Here is a 20,721-nt window from a genome sequence, read left to right as displayed (position 1 = left end):
CCAAGAATTTGATTTGGAAATAAGAGATAAAAGTGGAGCTGAAAACTTGGTTGCTGATCACTTGAGCAGAATTGAACAACCACTTGATCCGATACCCATACATGATACTTTTCCTGATGAGCAATTGTTGAAAGTTCAGACAATCATTCCATGGTTCGCCGATTTGGTAAACTTTCTTGTTGCTAATGTTCTGCCTAAAAAAGCATCTAAATCTTACATTGCTAAATTAAAGAGTGATGCAAAATATTTTGTATGGGATGATCCTTATCTTTGGAAATATGGTAGTGACCAAATAATTAGGAGATGCATACCTGATCATGAAATTCACTCTATTCTTAGCTTTTGTCATAATCATGCATGTGGTGGTCATTTTGGTCCCCAACGAACAGCTAGGAAAATTTTGGAATCAGGATTTTATTGGCCTACTATTTTCCATGATGCATATCAATTTTGTAAAACTTGTGAACAATGTCAAAGGACTGGTAATATAACTCGAAGGAATGAGATGCCCCAACAACCTATGTTATTTTGTGAAATTTTTGATGTTTGGGGTATAGACTTCATGGGTCCATTTCCCACATCCTTTGGTTTTGTTTACATTTTACTTGCTGTTGATTATGTATCCAAGTGGGTGGAAGCTAAAGCCACTCGAACTGATGATTCAAAAGTTGTTGTGGATTTTGTTAGGTCTAACATTTTCTGCAGATTTGGCATTCCAAGAGCCATCATCAGTGATCAAGGGACGCATTTTTGCAACCGCAATTTGGAAAGCCTCTTGAGAAAATATGGTGTTGTACATAAAACTGCTACACCGTATCATCCTCAATCAAATGGACAAGCTGAGGTGTCAAATCGAGAGATAAAACAAATTTTGGAGAAAACAGTCCAACCAAACAGAAAGGATTGGAGCAAGAGACTTGAAGATGCTCTGTGGGCTTATAGAACTGCATACAAAACACCAATTGGGATGTCACCTTTTCGATTGGTCTTTGGTAAAGCATGTCACCTTCCAGTGGAAATTGAGCATAAGTCATATTGGGTAGTAAAACAATGCAACTTAGCTTATGACAAAGCTGGCATGGAAAGAAAGTTGCAATTACAAGAACTTGAAGAGATTTGCTTAGAGGCTTATGAGAACTCAAAAATGTACAAAGAGAAGACCAAAATTATCCATGACAAAATGATATCAAGAAAGGAATTCTCTGTTGGACAAAAAGTTCTTCTTTACAATTCTCGCCTCAAGCTGATGCCCGGAAAGCTTCGTTCCAGATGGATAGGACCTTTTGTAGTTACTGATGTGTTCCCTCATGGAGCAGTAGAGATCAAGAGTGAATTATCACAAAATAAATTTAAGGTCAATGGCCACAGACTAAAAATTTTTCATACAAGTGAAGGATACCAAGAGCAAACTGTTGAGGAACTCAGCTTGCATGATCCATTCCAACCTCCATAAATGAGGGAGTTTCTTTATCCTCTCCTTTTATTTCACTTGTCATAATTTACATTGCATAACATTGAGGACAATGTGAGATTTAAGTGTGGGGGGGATTATTCGTTAGATGTTTTTGTTATTTTGGGTTTTATGTTTGGTTGTTATGTAAAATTTTGCATGTTTCACTTTGATTTCTGGGTTTTGATAGTTTTTAGGCACTTGCTTCACTCTAAGATATGAGTTACTTGGTGTTACATGGATTGAAATCCCTGTCTTTCTCTGCTTGTAAAGTTGATTATGAGGTTTGAGAGGTTGAATTGATATACCCTGTGTGAGGAATTAAGCCATTCTCTATTCTTTCTTGTGTGATATGCCTCTTGATTGCTTGCACAGTTGCCTTGTCTTGACTCTATTTGATACTTCTTGATTCACATGCATGTTTGGATATGATTAAGGCATTTTTGTTCCTATAAGCCTCTAGCCAAATAAGCCTACCTTGAATTAACTCCTTTGATAACCCCTGCTAAGCCTATTTACCCTTCTTTATTTGAAGCTCATTACAAGCCTTAAGTGAAAAACCAAGATCACCTTAACCTTAGGGAATTTTGGAGCTTTGGAATAGTTTTGGGAATAAATTCTTGAATAAGTAAGGGATGTATCATTGGTTATTAAATTTTGGCTAGTTAATTCTTCCTGTTGTATATGTCTTAGTGTTTCATGATGTGTGACAAAAAAAAAAAACAAAAAAAAAACAAAAAAAAAAACAAAAAAAAAACAAAACACAAAAAAAAAAAAAATTAGTTGTTTTGAGGAAAAGGAAAATAATTGGTGTTGGAGGTGTATTAGCAATTTTTGGGTTTGCTCTTATGCTTATTTCATACTTATTCCCCATTGCTCCTATAGTTCCTCTGGTTTATAGCTACTTATCCTAAATTTTATCCCACCTTGTCCTTATTACAACCCTGAAAAGACCTTATGATCCTTTTGTGCATGTTTATTGGGCATTGATTTTAGAGGCTTGCCAAATCTATCTGTTGCTTGTTTTTCATGAGTGCTTTGAGAGTATACAGTTGCCTGGACATTTGAGAGATACAGTAATATAGTGCATCTTGTGAGGTTCTATTGCTTTTGATTCACCTCTTGAGCTGATTAATTATCTTGCCATGCCTTGAAATGCTTGGATAATTTCCATAAGTGTCTAGTTTCTCTGACTCTTTTTGTGTTGGATATTGTCTACTCCTTTTCTTTTCCCAGGATTCATTGAGGATTGCGTAAATCTGTTTGTTTTCTTGTGTGTATTGATGTCTATATTTCTTTCTATCTTTGGAATTGTTCTCTACTTTGCTTTCATGATTTTGCCCAGGAGTGCAAAAAGCTAAGTGTGGGGGTATTTGATAAATCATGATTTGATATGTATCTTTTCCTTTAATTTAGCTATTTTACATTCCATCCATGGCTAATTATAGGATTTAGATAGATATGTGTGTTGTTGGGCCTAATTGGATAGTTGGGAATTATTATTCTAAATTTTGCTGTTTTTGGGCTGATGAACATGTCTCGGTTTTCAGGCCATAACATGGGCTGTGGTGATCCAAATGGAGCAAACTTGGTGGCCCTGGAAATCTGCGACAAAGACCTAAAACTTTGCCGAAGGCGCCGTTGGCAACTTCGATCATCTAGAAGGCCAAATTCGGTGATCAATAATCGGTGCGGAAAAGAATATGGAATCCAACTCATCCCACCAACAACACCAAATCATCCCACCACCTACACAACTCATCCCATTTCGTTTTGTCTACACTTTTTCCCATTATTTTACAGTTTTTATGTGTTGTATGAAGGCTATAAATAGGCCTTCATTTCTCCATTGCAAGATGTCCCAAACACCTTCAAATAAGTTACTCTTGGGTGTTCTTCTACCTCCCTTTCTTCTTCTTCTTCTCAATTTCTTCTTAGTCTTTCTTGTTATTTAATGTTATAATGTCTTTTAATTTTATGGATAGCTAAGTTTCTAATTCAGCTTGTGGTAATAAGTTCTAATGGATTTTGAGGTTTGAAGAAAATTTTGTGTATCCTCAACTCTTAATAATTGAATTTATCTTTATCTTTCTATCTTGTTTATGCTTATATAATTGAATTTGAATTGATCACTTAAATTCATTACATAAGACGTTCTCATTAACTCCTTGAACTAAGACCTATGTGATGCTTACTTACATTGGACTTAAGAAGGAATGCAAGACCAAGAATTATGTGACGCTTGTTTACATTAATTTTGAGAAAGACAAAGGAATATTCATGGACTTAATTGATTGACTCATTAATTGTTTGCCGATTCAAGGACTTAGAGTTTAACTAGGGATTAAATGTGAATGAATAATTCTAACCTTGTTAACTCGAATCATGTTTGCTTAAACATTTGAAGAATCTCCTAAATTAATTGACGCTTGATTGGTTAACTTTGGGACAAGCAAGAATTGATTAATTAAGTTCTCCAATGGATGGCTTGTTGGATTCTTGGACTTAGAGACCAAATAGGGATTAAAATTGGACGCTTGATCCTAACCTAATGGACTCAAATAATGTTCGCTTGAACTTTGGAAAGAATCTATTTAAGTTTTGTTGGTGCTTAACTAATTGAACTTAAATGCAAGAATTTAATTATTAGTTGAGATTGAGATTTTGAACCAAGGATAAATCCAAAGAACGAAAATCCACAAGTTGAAGTTTTTATCATCTAAGTTTATTATTCAACTTCTTGTTCTAAAAATTATATCAAACTCCAAACCCCCCCCCCCTTTTTTTCCAAAATTTTGTTAATACTGCTAATATAATAAAAAGAATTTCCTTTGATCCTCGAGAGACTACTTTGGGGCACTACTGTGCTACAAGTTTAAACTCATTTTACATTTGTGTTTGATAGAGGCTTCGACAACCTCTCGTCACCTCCACCGAAAACTGGTCTCTGCCAGCAGAGGAAGTCAAGTATGCCAGACACTTAGCTACATCTCCCTACATATACAATACAACAAATGTCATAAATAATTAAGAACTTTATATTTAGACAAAATAGTGTATTAAAATATAATTACTAAAGTGCACATACCATAACTGACTCTTTAACTTCATCTGGATCAATGTGCAGCTTCCCTTTCCTCCGGTACCATCTCATGTATTCTGAATTCGGACCTAATAGTCCGACCTGTGGAGGAGTAGGTGTGAAGTGATAATTATATTGATGACCCCAATACTCTAATGCTGGACTTAATATTGTAGCCTAGTCATCTTCAACCTTACCGCGTAAGGTCAATGCATGGACATTTGTAGGAGTCATTGGAGGATTTGGAATTGGTTGTTGGCAACCAAATTGCCTCATCACCCTATCCGGCTGATGCCATTCACAAATACAGAGACAAAGTAAGGGGATTATAGAACCCCAAATCTGCATCCCCTGTGTGCAGTCACCGGGCATCTGTTCAACAGGGGGATATGGTTGCCAAATAATCTGTAAAATATAAATTTAAATTCGTAAATATTAAAATACAAAAAATCTATATAAATTTTTGTTAAAACTACAAAATGATTATTACTTACAGATTTCCTAGTAGTACGATCAAAGTATTTGCGATAAAATTTTATATCATCGCTCATACTTATTTTGGTCGCAGTGTTTGACCACCTGAAAAAACAAATTGTAAATAATTAAATAATGTTTAATTAACTGATTAATTGTCAAAATGTCAAGTTCGAAATTTTCTCGTACCTTAAACCAATTGGACTGCCTGGAGGAATAGGTGGCAATGGTGAAGACAGAATGGTTGGGAATCGTTCCCATGCCCATAACTGTAATAAAAGGGTAAATCCATCGCAGGTTGGGGTTTTGTAATCGGTTGAGGTGCATAAATTCCGATACAAATATCCAAGCACAGCTGCACCCCATGCATAAGTCCTAATAATATCAAAGTCGCGCAAAAATACCAACCACCGTAAGGACACATACGCCGAAGATCTATCGGGAACAAGCACTCCTCCTAGATAACGTAATATCCAGGCTCTAGCATAACGAGCCAACACATGTACATCATCTATGTCATCAGCAATGTCCCCAAAGTTTGCAGTCAACCAAGATAGCCTCACGCGATGTCCTTTAATTTCAGACTGCGGTGGAACAACCCCTAACAACTCCTCAGCTGCATAAAATCAAACAAAAAATTTAACTATTATTAATATAAAAAAAATATACTATAAATTTACAAATAAGTTAAAGTGAAGTTATAATTACCCAATCCGAATATATTTGGAATGCCTCGAGATAATACCGGTTCACCGTCAACCGGAAGACCAACAAGCATGCCAACGTCTTGAAGAGTAATTGTGCACTCTCCGAATGGCATGTGAAATGTGTGTGTCTCTGGTCTCCAATGCTCTACCAAAGTCGTTAGCAAACCAGGACTAACTTTGATATAATTCAGACGTGTTATCCATCCGAAACCAGCTTGATCTAGTAACGGAATTATTTGCTGTGGAACTCCCGCAATTCCAGTGCGCGTGGGAGTAGCACGACGTGCTATTAGTCTTTTGTCTTCTTCTCTATTCCAAACATGCTGTGACACATGTATATTTTGCAACGACAATAAATCATCGTCGACGGGTCCACATGTCACACGCATACCCCTAGAAGAAGATGATGATGCCATCTATAACAAAATCTAATAAAATTAATTATTGAAATATCATTTTTTATACACAAAAATAAATTATGTCAAAGTAAAATAATATGAAAATATTAAAAAAAATAACAGTTATAACAAATGTCAAATAAATATTATAATTATATAAATTTTACTGGCAGATTTAATAAATTTAATTTCTAAAAAATTAATTTATATTTTTTACAAAAATTTATTTTATAAACATTATTTTTTCACTACAAACAGATAAATAAATAACTAATTATAATCAGAATCCAAATAAATAACACAGAATCCAAATAAATAATTTATATATAAATTAAATTTATTAATTCAAATTAACTAATTATAATCAGAAAAAATTACACAGAATCAAAATAAATAATTTTAAATAACAGTTATAACATTTATAAATAACTTAAAATAAATATTATATTTAATTAAAATTTGCTGGAAGATTTAATAAAATTAATTTCATAATTCAAATAAACCAATTATAATCAGAAAAAATTAATTAAATTATCAGTTATAAAATAAATATGATTCATTAAATAAAATTAAATGGCAGATTTAATAAAATTATTTTACGAATAATTGTATTTTTTTTTAAAAATTATTTATTTTATAAACAATTTTTTTTCACTACAAATTAATTTGCAATTAACTCGGATTATTTATAATATTAATTTACATATATTTTTTTCTTTTTTTATTTTATAAAAATAACTATTCTAACAGAAATAAATTAATTTAAAAACAAATAAAATTTAAGAATTAAATAAGAACACAAATAAATAAAAATAATTTAACAGATAATTAATATTGCATAAATAACACACAATCCAAATAAATAATTTAAATATAATATTAATTTATTATTAACCCTAAACCAATTATAATCATAAAAATTAAATAAATTATCAATTATAACCAACTTAAAATAAATATGAGTAAACAGAAACAAAACACAGAATTAAAAAATAAATAACAATTATTAACTAAATAAAATATGCAAAGTTAAATACCCTATAGCGACTTTCAGATATTATAAAAAAAAATATAACCTCAAAATAAAATTTACCTCAAACGAAGAACCCCTAACAAGCAGCAGAACTCCAAATAAAAAAAATACCTAATTAAAACGTTAAAATTATTATTTACCTAAACATAAAATAAATATAATTTATTTAATAAAATAAAATTATGAAAACTAAAAAATCAAGAAGAGAAGAGAAACTTACCGGAAGAGGAATGAAAACGTGAAAATGAAACTGGGGGAGGGGACCATCTTGGTGATTTTATAGCTGTTAAAATCAAATTTTTAACCCAAACTGCCACGTGTCACCTTCTAATTGGTCACGCCTGCGGTTAAATTCAAACGTGGCAACCAGCAGTTGGGCATTGAAGGAGGTGCTATGGGCCATCGCGCCTAAATTGACACGTGGTAACCAGCAGTTGGCCACTGAAGGAGGCGCTATGGGCCATCGCGCCTGTGGTGCGCTATGGGCCCTAGCGTCAGTTTTTATATTTTTTTTTTCATTTTTTAAACTTTTTTTACATTATATTACTTATTTTTTTAAATTTACATTTTTTCTTATTTCAATTCTTTTTTCGCTTTTATCCAAAAAAATTTTTTAATTATTTTATCAATTTTATATTTAAAAAATATTAGAACAAATTTGAAACAGGCGCTATGGGCCATAGCGCCTCACTTCTGCTATGGGCCATAGCGCCCTGTTTTTTCATTTTTATTTCATTTTTAAAATTTTTTCCACATTAAATTAATAAATTAATAAATTTTTAAAATTTTTATTTTTTCTTATTTCAATTCTTTTTTTCGCTTTTATCCTAAATTTTTTATCAATTATTTAACAAATTAAATATTTTCAAAATATTACATTTATTTGTAAGACATACGCTATGGGCCATAGCGCCTGTGTCCCGCTATGGGCCATAGCGCCCCAAATTTTTTTTTTAATTTATATTTTATACTTTAATTATTAATTTTCAACAATTTTTTTTTTCTTATATTACGTTATTTTTATTCGTTTTTTCTTCACATTATTTTTTCTATTTTTAAATTTAAAATTATATTTTTTATATTATTTATATAAGTATTGTATTATAGGCTATAGCGACTTTACTATTAGCCCAATTAAGTCGCTATAGGCTATAGCGACTCCTTAATATGGCGTTCATGGCTTATAATTATACCCAAAATTGCCACGTGTCATGGGTGTCGCTGTGGCCCATAATGACACCCAATAAACAGCCCCAAAGGTGTAATATGTTTGAAAAGAACCCCATTTTGGTAAAAAGTTTCTAAAACTACTCTACAATGGTCGTTTAGCCTATATAATAAATAGTTCAGTTTATTATGTTTATTTTACATTATTATTATTTTTATTATTTTTATTTTTTTTTACTTAGTGTTGCTATGGGCTACATAATTTTTTTAAGCGCATCAGCTGTGGTGAGCCAGCCTATAGCGACACTAGTCCAGCCCAACCAAGTAAAAAAAAAAGCCACGTGTCATGGGTGTCGCTATGGCCCATAGCGACACCCAATAAAACAGTCCCAAAGGTGTAATATGTTTCAAAACAACTCCATTTTGGTATATAGTTTGTAAAACTGCACCACAATGGTTGTTTAGCCCTTGAAAATAGTGTACTAGGAGCTTTTCGTTGTTGATATGTGATGGAAAACCCTCCTAGCATTGATGGAAGAATGAGTATCAATGGGAGGCCTCCTAGACTCCTTGGATCAAAGTTCTTCAAAGGCCTAGCCTTGGATGATGGTGGTGATCGAAAATGGATGAAGGAGACAAGGTGCTTGATGAATGGTTTGAGAAGCACTCTAGGGTTTGGCTCACTTCAAGGGTGATGAAGACCACTCCTAGGGTCTATGCACTCAAAGTGAGATAGGAAGGAGGTGGCTGAAAATGACCTAAGGGGATTAAGGAAGATATCAAGGCACAAAGGCTCTCTCAATATCATAAATTCCAAAGTATTTACGAGTGGTGCATCCTAGGATATTTATAGAAGGGAGGAAGCATTTAGGGTTGCATTTGGGAGTGCATGGCTGAGTAATACAAGCCAGTTGTAGTTCAAATGCAACCTAAATTAACCCTAGATGCTACTTGGTGGCCAAGGATGGAATCTTTGGGTTTGGTTAAGCTACAACTAGGTGCATGATAAAACCATGCAACCTAGGTGCCCTCCTCTTAGGCCTAAGCCTTGCCAAGTCCAAAAATAAATCCAATGCTGACTAAAAAATAAGTCTAGGCCTAGTTTTCAACCCTAATAAAATACCCTAGATACAAAATAAAATCCTACAATCTAAGGCACCCTATAAGACAAGGGTAAAATAGGAAATATAAGTAAAAATAAATCATATGACTAAGACACCCCAAAATACAAGGGTAAAATGGCAAATATAAGTAAAATAAATCTTATGTCTAAGATACCCAAAATACAAGGGTAAAAATGGGAAATTAAAGACAAGGACAAAATAGGAATAAAAATAAATTCAATGCTAACAAGACATAGGAGAATGATTGTAGACACCCAATTTCGTCTGGGGGGCATACAAATAACAAGATAGGACATCAGAGGGCCCAAAGGCCCAAACCAATTTTTTTAGTGGCCCGGAACGGGCCGTTCCAAAATCAGAACGGGCCATTCCAAGTCCGGAACGGTCCGTTCTCAATCAGAATGGGCCGTTCTGGACTTCTAAAAAGCCTAGAAAATATAGGTTGGAACGGGCCGTTCTAGACCAGAACGGGCCGTTCTGAACCAATCAAAGTGGCTAAATTTTTACCTCGGAATGGGCCGTTCTCACTCCAGAACGGGCCGTTCTGGTTCCCTGGAACGGGCCGTTCTGATTTCAGAACGGGTCATTCTAGGGTACAATAATGCCATACAACGTTTGGATTCAGAACGGGCCGTTCCGAATCCAGAACGGGCCGTTCCGGCCCACATCTGATGCCTATAAATTGGAATCTCGGCCACAGTTCTAGGGACTCCAAAAATTTTGTCCAAAGCTCCTTAGAGCTCGAAATTTCTCTCTTTTTCTCTCTCTTGTATTTCTGGACATTTTGTGAGGCATTGTAGTGTGAAAGGTTGCCACAAAACACCTATATTTTCCATATTTGAAGATCTAACAAAGCTTGCTACGAGGTATTTCATTTAATCTTCTTCTCTTTCTTTTACTTCTCATTTTTTTGTCATAACAAGCGTAATCATGTAGATATTTATGGTTAATCGTATAATTTAATTTTTCAATATGTAAATAAATATTAATAATGGGGATTTAATAGTTAATTTATTAATTCTTATCACGTTAACTTCATCATAGGGTACCAATTGTGGGCGTTGTAGGGGTGCTTAATACCTTCCTTACACATAACCGACCCCCGAACCCAATTATGGTTATCAAGGCCATTATTAGATTCTTTTTTTTTAAAAAAAATACTTTTTTCTTTTTCCAATGTTTTGAGTAAAATATTGGTGGCGACTCCATGAACCTATTTTCAAAAACCATTAATTAAGGATTAGTCTGGTGTCCGGGCATTCCTTAATTGACGAGACCTTTAAAAGGATGTCTAAACCATAAGTCGCAAGATCGGATATTTTCGGGTTGCGACAGATGGCGACTCCACTGGGGACGTTTAAAGAGGGTCAGGCCCATTTAATTGATGAAGTTAATAAAATAAAAATAATAATTTAAATATTTTTCCCCTTTACCTTGTTTGTTTTCTTTATTTGTTTGGCTTTAATATCTGCTTATTTGCTTATTTAAATTGCACACTTGTTTGAAATAAAACTGTACACAAACCTTTGCACACAACAGTTCTCTCTACACCCGGGGGCATGAGGGTAATAAACATAGGGAGTGGTTGACGTACGACTGGCCCAAGTTTGGCCTTAGAGCCTGCGAGCCTTGTCGGAAATCACACTTAAGGTGATAACCGGTTACTCTAGCCCGAAATACTGCGACAAACCTTAAATTTTGCCAGGTGACGGCGACAGAGATACTGGGTCCCTATAATGGGGGCACCTTGGGGGCCTTAAGACAAGTGAGATTAGAACCGTCCTATACAATGCACTTTTCTTGCAGGGACCACAGACCAAGGATTTAAACATGACTGTTCGCGGGTGTACATTTGTTTGAGCATATGCGTGTTGCATTTGTTTGTGTTTATTTATTTCAAATAGATAAGAATTACAAACAAGTAGATATTAATGAAAAAAAAATATATGAAAATTTTTTATTCCCTTCTGTATACTCTAACTCTAAAGCATCATATAGGGTAGTTTATTTTAAAAAGAAAAAAAAAAACATATATATATATATAGCAAAAAAAAATCATGCATCATAACTCTTAGTTAAAAAACATGATAAAATTTAGGCAAAAAAATAAATATCATGCATCTCCTAGGATAATACATTAGCATACATTCATTAGAAATGGAAGACACCTGTAATAGTATGCAAAGAATGTTCTCTAAACAAAAATCAATGAGAATGATGTCCGGTGAATTTCTCATATATCTTTGCATCCTATTTTACGTTTCATATAGATAACACGTCTTCCTTGTAAATAATAAATAAGAATAAAAAGGGAAACCTAACATGTGCGTGTTAATCAAATAATAAGATCACTGGTAATCAAGTGCAAACTCGATACATCAAATTGGAAGCACTTAAAAACCAGTGATTGTGCAAGAAGACTGGGGGGCATAATACGCCCAAATTGACGATTCAAACACTAAGAGTTCCCCATGCGGAAATGACAACTGTTGGGATAGAAGGAACAATCAAGAATGAATGAATCCTTGCTTCTAGGGAATTACAACAAAACTCAATTGAAGAATAAAAGCATTGCATAACAAAAATCCGCTAGGATGAAAACCTATAAAGGGCGTCTTAGGCAAAAATTAGGGTAAACAAAAAAGAATCAAAATCCCAATAGGATACGTCCTATGCAAAAGTTAGGGATACATAAAAAAGAGTAATGTTTGCTTGAGCTGAAAATCGAAAGGCAGTTTTTGGGTATTCCTTTCAAAAAGCAAGAATTCATAAAGGTTTCACTCCAAATGCAAAACACCAATGTTCAAGCAAGTGGAAAGGTTTTCTTTTGAAAATTATCAAATCATTCATGACTCTCTAGGGGGCAACATCTGTCTATCTCTCTGTGTATGAATCACGAACTCGGGGCATGCCCGGGCCTTCGAGCTTTGCTAAAGGGGCACGTGTAAATTGAAAGTACTGTTTTAAATGCCATAACACCCTTTCGTTTCTCTTCTCCCTCTAAATATCCACTCTAGGCCTCATCCATCAACCCTTAACAAACAAAATGTATTTGCAACGAAGATGTTACTCGATAATAGCATGGAAAGGATAACAAAAGAACAATTAGGAATTCAAACATGACTAGGGTTTGATAAAATAAAGACATCCCATACCTCATGAGTGCTGCAAAAAAAAAATGAAGGCCCGGCAGGAAACCCACTAAGGGAGCTGCGCAAAAGTTAGGGCAAGATCTGCTAGGCAACCCACAAGTAAAAATAAGTAACTTAGGCAAAAGAAAAGATCAAAAGAAAAATGTCCGCTAGGGAACACCTCTCAAGTAACCTAGGCAAAATTTAGGACGTTAAAGCAGCAACCTGAGTTGAAAACCCAAAGCCGGCTCAGAGGAATCATCCAATTAAAGCACGACCTCGAGTCATCACTTCACTTTCCAAAAAGGCTAAACACAATGATAGCTTCTTTGTAGCAAATACGCTTTGTTTAATAGCCATAAACACTAAAGCCCACCTTGGCCAGCCATTCTTCTAAAAAAAACCCTTTTGGAAAAAGCATCCATTCTAACAACCCTTATGAAAAAATACAAACATCCCTTCTGTCTTTTCTCTTGACCCTTATGGCACTAAAATGGTACCAAAAATATACACGGAGAATGCACAGTGAATACTCATAGAGGAAAGATCGAGATGTCCCTGAATGGAGTTGGGAGACGCTTGACTACACATCGACTAGATAATCAAGGAGCCACTGAAACCTTGAGTTCAAAAGAACATATCCCGGCGACAATCACAAACGACATGGATAAAAAGGAATCGTCAACATTAACCTTAATGCGTACAGGTTAATTTCCCGACAAAAAAAATGAATTGCATCTTTAGGAACAAACACATGAGCATAAACTGCATCGCATGCATATGAGTTAGGGGCATATGGAAGGGCGTTACACAAAAAAATATAAATAAAAAATCATTCTTGTCTTGCATTTTCATTGCCTCCATGCATCCATGCATTCTACTTGCTATGAGTCAAATGGAGTCGTCAAGACAAAGCATTTATAAAAGCTCAACAATCAAACAAGCAAGCCTATAAGCATGAAGAAGCCATCGTGCCCTACTCTTCACCAAATGCAGGATAATCCAAGAGAATGCCAAGATCAGGCATGCTCTCCTCACCAAAGTCAAGAGTGGCTTCCAAAATAATACTCACCAATAAAGATTCAGCAAATAACATCATAGGAATAGATTCCTCCATCAATGATGACAATAAAAAAAAAAAAAAAGCAACATGAGAAAAAGGCAAGCTTCGAAAATGCCAAAAAAGCCGAAGCATTAAAAAAATGATAACAAAAAAGGCAAGCTTCAAACATGAAAGAGCCGAAGCTAAATAAAAATGAAATTCAGAAAAAACCCTACCACAAGCAAGCGCCTGGAGAGGCATCACAATACTCACAAGGCAGGGGTAGCACCAGAATCTCTGTCAACCATCTACTCTTTTGCCCACCAGCACAAGGGCACCACTTACCAACAATCCTCGTCAAGGGGCAATCACATCACCATCACCAGCAGAAGGCCTGGAGAGGCTATGAAAATACTACGGCCTGGAGAGGCTACGAAAAATACTACGGCCTGGAGAGGCTACGAAAATACTACGGCCTGGAGAGGCTACGAAAAATACTACGGCCTGGAGAGGCTACGAAAATACTACGGCCTGAAGAGGCTACAAAAATACTACGACCTGAAGAGGCTACGAAAATACTACGACCTGAAGAGGCTACGAAAATACTACGGCCTGCAGAGGCTACGAATTCGGATTTCAGAACGGGCCGTTCTAGGGTACAAAAATGCCATACAACATTTGGATTCGGAACGGGCCGTTCCGGCCCACATCTGATGCCTATAAATTGGAATCTCGGCCACAGTTCTAGGGACTCCAAAAATTTCGTCCAAAGCTCCTTAGAGCTCGAAATTTCTCTCTTTTTCTCTCTTTTTCTCTCTCTTGTATTTCTGGAGATTTTGTGAGGCATTGTAGTGTGAAAGGTTGCCACAAAACACCTATATTTTCCATATTTGAAGATCTAACAAAGCTTGCTAAAGGTATTTTATTTAATCTTCTTCTCTTTCTTTTACTTCTCATTTTTTTGTCATAACAAACGCAATCATGTAGATATTTAGGGTTAATCGTATAATTTAATTTTTCAATATGTAAATAAATATTAATAATGGGGATTTAATATTTAATTTATTAATTCTTATCACGTTAACTTCATCATAGGGTACCGATTATGGGCGTTGTAGGGGTGCTTAATACCTTCCTTACACGTAACCGACCCCCGAACCCAATTATGGTTATCAAGGCCATTATTAGATTTTTTTTTTTTTAAAAAATACTTTTTTCTTTTTCCAATGTTTTGAGTAAAATATTGGTGGCGACTCCATGAACCTATTTTCAAAAACCATTAATTAAGGATTAGTCTGGTGTTCGGGCATTCCTTAATTGATGAGACCTTTAAAAGGATGTCTAAACCATAAGTCGCAAGATCAGAAATTTTCGGGTTGCGACAATGATTAATAGCCATAAGAAACATATCTCTAGGGGTGTTAGCTCCCTTATCTTCTTCCAATCTCCTAACCATGGACCTAGTGATGGGTCCCACATAAAGCTTTAAGCATGGTCCTCCATCAATATGGGCAGCCATCTTTCGACAGTATATCGTTAGATGCCCTTTCGGACAACTAGCCTCGGCGTACTTTTGAAAATCCAGAATTTTGAACTTGGAGGGAAACTCAATATCTTGTACCAAGCACATCTTTGCGGCCTCTTTGATGTCAAATTTGTGACCCTCTACAACTCTCAACCTTTCCTCCAAGGCATTAAGATGGTCCTTGGAAGTATCTTCGACATTGTTAACACTATGGTTGTCGTGTTGCATCTTGTTCATGGCCTCAAACATTTTAGCCATTTGTTCCTTGAGTTGTTTAAGCTCCTCGTTCAGCACACGGTTTCTTTCTTCTAGGGAATCTATGGCTCTTATCCTTTGAGCTCTCATGAGTACAGAGTGTTGAAAAGCCACCTTCGAGGGACAAGGTAATTTCCTATTAAACTATTTAAATGATAATGTGTTAAGACAGACGAAGAAACTCCCAACAAGATTTTGAGTGAGACAAATATAATGTATGTTGTTATCTCTAACAAGTGTGTTATTGTTTTATAAAAGCATAAGAACAGGTAAGATGAAGAACAAGCATATGCATTAAATGATGCAAGATGACAATCAGGAAGCTTCATATAGACAAATCAAAGCAAAGCTTCAAGCATCGAACAAATACGAGTCAAAGCAAAAGAACTAAGATAGAAGGTGGTCAACGACCAAAAAGAAATTCTAGAAGGAATTAAAACTCTAACCATATACAAGTTGACCAGACGAAAGGAAAAGTCAATACGTTAATGACAAATGCTCAGACAAAGGTCAAGGCTTGAGCTACACATAAACTACCAGACGCAGATGGAAATTGTCACGCAACCACCTGAGAAATCAAGTTTTAGAGGAAAATTTGAATGTTGTCCAAACTCACAGGAAAACACACAAAGTCATCGAAACTATGAGAAGAAGAGAAGAAAGGAGGAAATCAAGAAAAAAACTAAAAGCATGCATGTGTCAGAAAAAGTATATTACATTTTTAGACAAAAACAAAATCCCACAGCTATGAGACCAGAAAAAGGACAAAAAGGTTCCTAGGTCTCTGCTAAACTTAGAAACTACTACTACCAAGACAAATAATACTTCACAGAAGGTCTATCACAAGAAGCAACATTTAATGTAAGAATCTGAGCATTAAATGAGAAGATCAAACTGGTCGTGAATGACTATATCTGCTTCAACGAACACTTGCAACGGGTTTATTTCACAAGACTATATATAGGTCTCAACATCAAACCTTAAAGGGTTGGCTGTTTGGTTCGAAATGGTGCAAGCATGAAGAAGAGTGAAATCCAGCCCATGATGCAATGAAACCAGAGACAGTGCGTATAGAGTTAAATGTACCTTATTGTAATCCTCTATGTAAACTAAGGAGTTCCAAATGTGTACATCTTAGGAACAAAACCTTAGTGAGTGTAGAAATCTATGTATCCTCTCCTTGAGGGTAACCCATACACTCAAACCAAACACGTCTATCATATGTAAAGCCTGAAGAGGCTAGGAAAAGAATACTTGTAAAGCCAGGAGGGACTTGTCAAAGAATACTCACTACTAGCATTGGTGAGTGAAGCTGGCGGGCCAGGAGTTGGTCGAGAATACTCACTAATGTAGACCCCTAAAATTGCCCGGGTCGGAAATAAAGCTTGAAGACTCTCGAAGACTGAAGGAAGATCAGCCAGAAGGACTCCTGGAAGGCCCTAGGAGGGTTCTCTGTAGGTCTAGAGGTCTTAGAATAGCTCAAAATAAGAAAGTGGAGGGAATAAAGCCCAATACGGCCGTACTGAACTTAATACGGCCATATTGAAGCTTCAATACGGCCGCAGTGAACTCAATACGGCCGTATTGAAGTTTCTGAAACTTCAATACGGCCGTACTGAAATCAATACGGCCGTATTGAAGCTTCAATACAGCCGCAGTGAACTCAATACGGCCGTATTGAAGTTCAAAAATTTCAATACGGCCGTATTGGCTCCAGGGCCCGTATTGGGCCTTTCCCTATAAATATGACGTCAATTGGACGTCATTTGACACTTTTTCACTCAGTTTTGACTCCCTCCTTGAGTATTCTGGGGTTTTTGAGCAGTGTTCTGCCCTAGAAATCTCTCTGGGAGTCGATCCGACGAAGTTCTGGAATTCCGAGCACTTAGCTTGGAGATTCGAACTTAGTCGAAGGGAAATCCTCCGGATTTCCATAGTTAAAAGTTTTTAGGAAGGAGCGAGCGAGCTTGTAGAGCGAGGGAACGCCAAAAAGCTTCCCAGTTTTACTCAATATATAAAAGCACGCTTCAAGAGGTTTCTTCTTAAATCCTTCCTTTTACTGCTTTCTGTGTGCATATTTAAACTGTCATCATGTAGATAGTTAATTTATAATCGCTTAGAATAAATAGGGGTAATTTAGTAATTTTACACTGTTATTTTAGAAATAATCTGTCATAGGGAACCCGAAAGGGGCGCTGTGGGGTGCTAACACCTTCCCCACGCGTAACCGACTCCCTTACCCAACTCTGGTTGTAATGGCCAAAGTTGATTTATAAAATCAATTGCCTTATCCCTTTTTCCAATGTTTTGAGTAAAACATTGGTGGCGACTCCACGAACCCTCCTTTTGCGAAAACCACTAATCCATGGAGGGTCCCGCTTGGGATTAATATGGATTGGTGAGACATTTTAATAAATAAATTGGATAAGATCGACAAGGTCTCAGTTTGAGAACAAGTCGTTCTAATAATCCAATACATTTTCAAAACTAAAATAAAAGCGAGCTCGACCGTTTTCGCGACCGCCGAGGCCCGTTTCGGGCCGGTGGCGACAGATGGCGACTCCGCTGGGGAAGCCTCGAGAGTCAGTCCCATTTAGTGACAGATTATTTTTAACAAATAATAGTTAAAATTACTTTATTACCCCTCACTTGTATGATAACATGTTTATCTATTTGGCTTTAATAACTGTTGTATTTTTAAATTTACGCAATTGTTTGAAATAAAAACTGCACACAAACCTTTGCACACAACAGTTCCCTCTATACCCGGGGGCATGAGTGATTAACCATAGGGAGTGGATGTTAGTACGGCCGGTTGTCGAATGGGTCTATAGGTGCCCGTAGACCGTTGTCGGAAAGCATCACTCAAGGTGATAACCATGAACTCGAGTCCGACAGTGCGTTGGAACTTTCCATCGACTTACGACGAGAGGAATTGGGTCCCTATAATGGGGGCACCTTGGGGGCCTTTGACCAAGTGAGAACAGTTAGATCCTCCTTGAATATGCACTTTTCTGTAGGAGACCCCTACCTCGTGATTCGCTCGTGACTGTTCGTGGATGAGTGAATTATTTGTGCATTGATTATGTGACATTGTATGAGCATACATTGCATTATTTAAACATACAACATTCCCTTTTTTAAAATAAGAATAAATGGGAATAAGAATCTTCCATTACATGGTGTTAACATCTACCTTCATCACATTCATATAGGAAGTTTCCCTTTTCACCCCAAAAAATAAATACAAAAAAAATAATAATAATAAATAAAAATACCCAAAAAAAAAGAAAAAAGGGTTATTTATCCAAACCAAGTAATATCATGCATCATCATAGGAACATCCCGAAAACATGATAATGCTTAGTTGAATAAACACAATGCATGCATATTCAACATCATCATCTCATATCATGCATATAGATCATGGAGGGATCTAGGAGTCATTCATTTCATACATCCCTCCTAGTAATTCATTAATAAACATAAATAAAAAGAAAGGATTAAATCGACGCGTATGTTCAAGATGGATCGCACGCCATTCGTTATCAAGAGTAAGCCAACAACCGCGCCAAGCGAACACACGTCAATTCCGTTGTTGGTAATCAAGACAAACAAGGGGGAAGGTCCAACACCATTAAGGATCACTACTCCAAGGCCTTTTCCCTACGAATCAAATAAGGCTGTGCCGTGGATATACGACATCCATTCTTTTGCCGACAGCGATATTTCCAACATCGCTGGACTTGGGGGCATGACTAGGAGTGGCAGGATCTACACTCCCGAAGATCTTCATGATAAAGCCCCCAAGAATAAAGAAAAAGAAGAAAAGAAAACCGAGGAAAAAGAATCCGAGGAGGAGACAGACGAGCTGTTAAAGTTTATCCGACAGAGCGAGTACTCCATCGTGGATCAACTTCATAGGACGCCAGCAAAGATTACGCTGTTGTCGTTGATCCTAAGTTCCGAACCGCATCGGCAAGCTCTGTTGAAAGTCTTGAACGAGGCGTATGTATCGCACACTATCTCCCAAGATGAGTTTGAGGGGATTGTTAGTCACATCAAGGCTAATGATCACCTCACCTTCATCGATGAAGAAATCCCCGCCGAGGGATCAAACCACAACAAGCCCTCGCACATCTCTATAAAGTGCAAGGAGTATCACATCGCTAAAGTCTTGGTAGATAATGGATCTTCCTTGAAACGTAATACCAAAAAGAGCGCTCGAGCAAGTGGCAATCAAGGGAATCCAAATACGCCAACAACATGATCGTTCGAGCCTTCGATGGATCTAAAAGAGAAGTGGTGGGAGAGATCAATCTTCCAATCCAAATTGGACCCACTATCTTTAATGTCGAATTCCAAGTGATGGACATTACTCCCGCATACAGCTGTCTCCTCGGCCGACCTTGGATTCATGATGCGAAAGCTGTACCCTCTACGCTCCACCAGAAAGTCAAGTTCATAGTGGGTGACAAACTGGTGACTGTACAAGCTGAAGATGACATACTCATCAGCAAACCATCCACCATACCTTACGTGGATGCAGCAGAGGAAGCTTTAGAAACCGCCTTCCAAGCATTGGAAATCGCCAATGTCGAAACGTTTCCCCGAGAAATGAAGAAGGTAGCCTCCATGCTCACCAAGAACGGATACTTGCCAGGACAAGGATTAGGCAAGGACTCCCAAGGAATCCCGGAGCTACCCATTATCAAGGATAATCCGGGGAAACAAGGGTTAGGATACAACCCTAACAAAGATCAAAGAACGAAGAGGAATCAAGATCCTTCTCGACGTTCTTTAAGCCAGATCTTTAGGAAGGCAGGTTCACAAGCGTCAAGGCCGGTCGTCGTCGTCAAAATGTTTTTCTCCTTCCGATAGGGATGTATAGACTCAGTGACTATTAGAGATCACTCCTCGGGGACAGCCCGACCCCCGAGCCTCGATAGGGCACATGTTTCCATCATGATTATAATAAAATCATTCTTCATTAATTCTTTATTGCTTCTTTTCTTGCTTGCAATAAAATTCTAAACCACGTCATTTAACCCTGTTTGAATAAACATAAGTGAGGTTAAAATCGTCTTAATAATCAATAAACCCGCATCATTTTTATGTGGAAATGTGCATGATAGCTTGGAGCACCTTTTCTTGGCCTCAATAAGTGCCATCATGGATAAAGAAATCCTAAAGATAATAAGCTCGGCAGGGAACCCAAAAAGGGGACTGCGCAAAAATAAGAGCAAAAAAAACCGCTAGGAATCCCACAAAAGGGTGACCTAGGCAAAAATTAGGGTTACAAAATAATGAAGAAAAACAAAAGCCCGCTAAGA

At 36.6% G+C, this 20,721-nt stretch overlaps 1 protein-coding gene across 1 annotated transcript; it reads right to left on the bottom strand.

Annotated features, from left to right (window-relative positions):
- Positions 1 to 4,336: 4,336 nt before the first annotated feature.
- LOC109794077 (serine/threonine-protein phosphatase 7 long form homolog) lies at positions 4,337 to 6,129 on the bottom strand. The gene is made up of 6 exons (XM_083071863.1): positions 5,715 to 6,129; positions 5,196 to 5,622; positions 5,027 to 5,111; positions 4,725 to 4,937; positions 4,539 to 4,634; positions 4,337 to 4,444 (listed from the first exon to the last, which is right to left on the bottom strand). The coding sequence occupies exons 1-6, from the start codon at positions 6,127 to 6,129 to the stop codon at positions 4,337 to 4,339; spliced, it is 1,344 nt and encodes a 447-aa protein (XP_082927989.1).
- Between the last annotated feature and the right edge of the window lie 14,592 nt (positions 6,130 to 20,721).

This window comes from Cajanus cajan, chromosome 3 (assembly GCF_000230855.2).
Source record: "Cajanus cajan strain Asha chromosome 3, NIPB_CcT2T_4, whole genome shotgun sequence".
Taxonomy (NCBI): domain Eukaryota; kingdom Viridiplantae; phylum Streptophyta; class Magnoliopsida; order Fabales; family Fabaceae; genus Cajanus; species Cajanus cajan.
Note: the sequence above shows the minus strand (reverse complement) of the source record. Positions and strands in the feature narration are given on the sequence as shown.

Excerpts from the sequence above, each read along its gene's own strand:
- LOC109794077 (XM_083071863.1), bottom strand. The coding sequence starts at position 6,129 with ATGGCATCATCATCTTCTTCTAGGGGTATGCGTGTGACATGTGGACCC. Across the intron at positions 5,623-5,714 it reads TCCAAATATATTCGGATTGG|CTGAGGAGTTGTTAGGGGTT; the intron begins GTAATTATAACT and ends GATTTTATGCAG. Across the intron at positions 4,635-4,724 it reads CATTGACCTTACGCGGTAAG|GTCGGACTATTAGGTCCGAA; the intron begins GTTGAAGATGAC and ends ACTCCTCCACAG.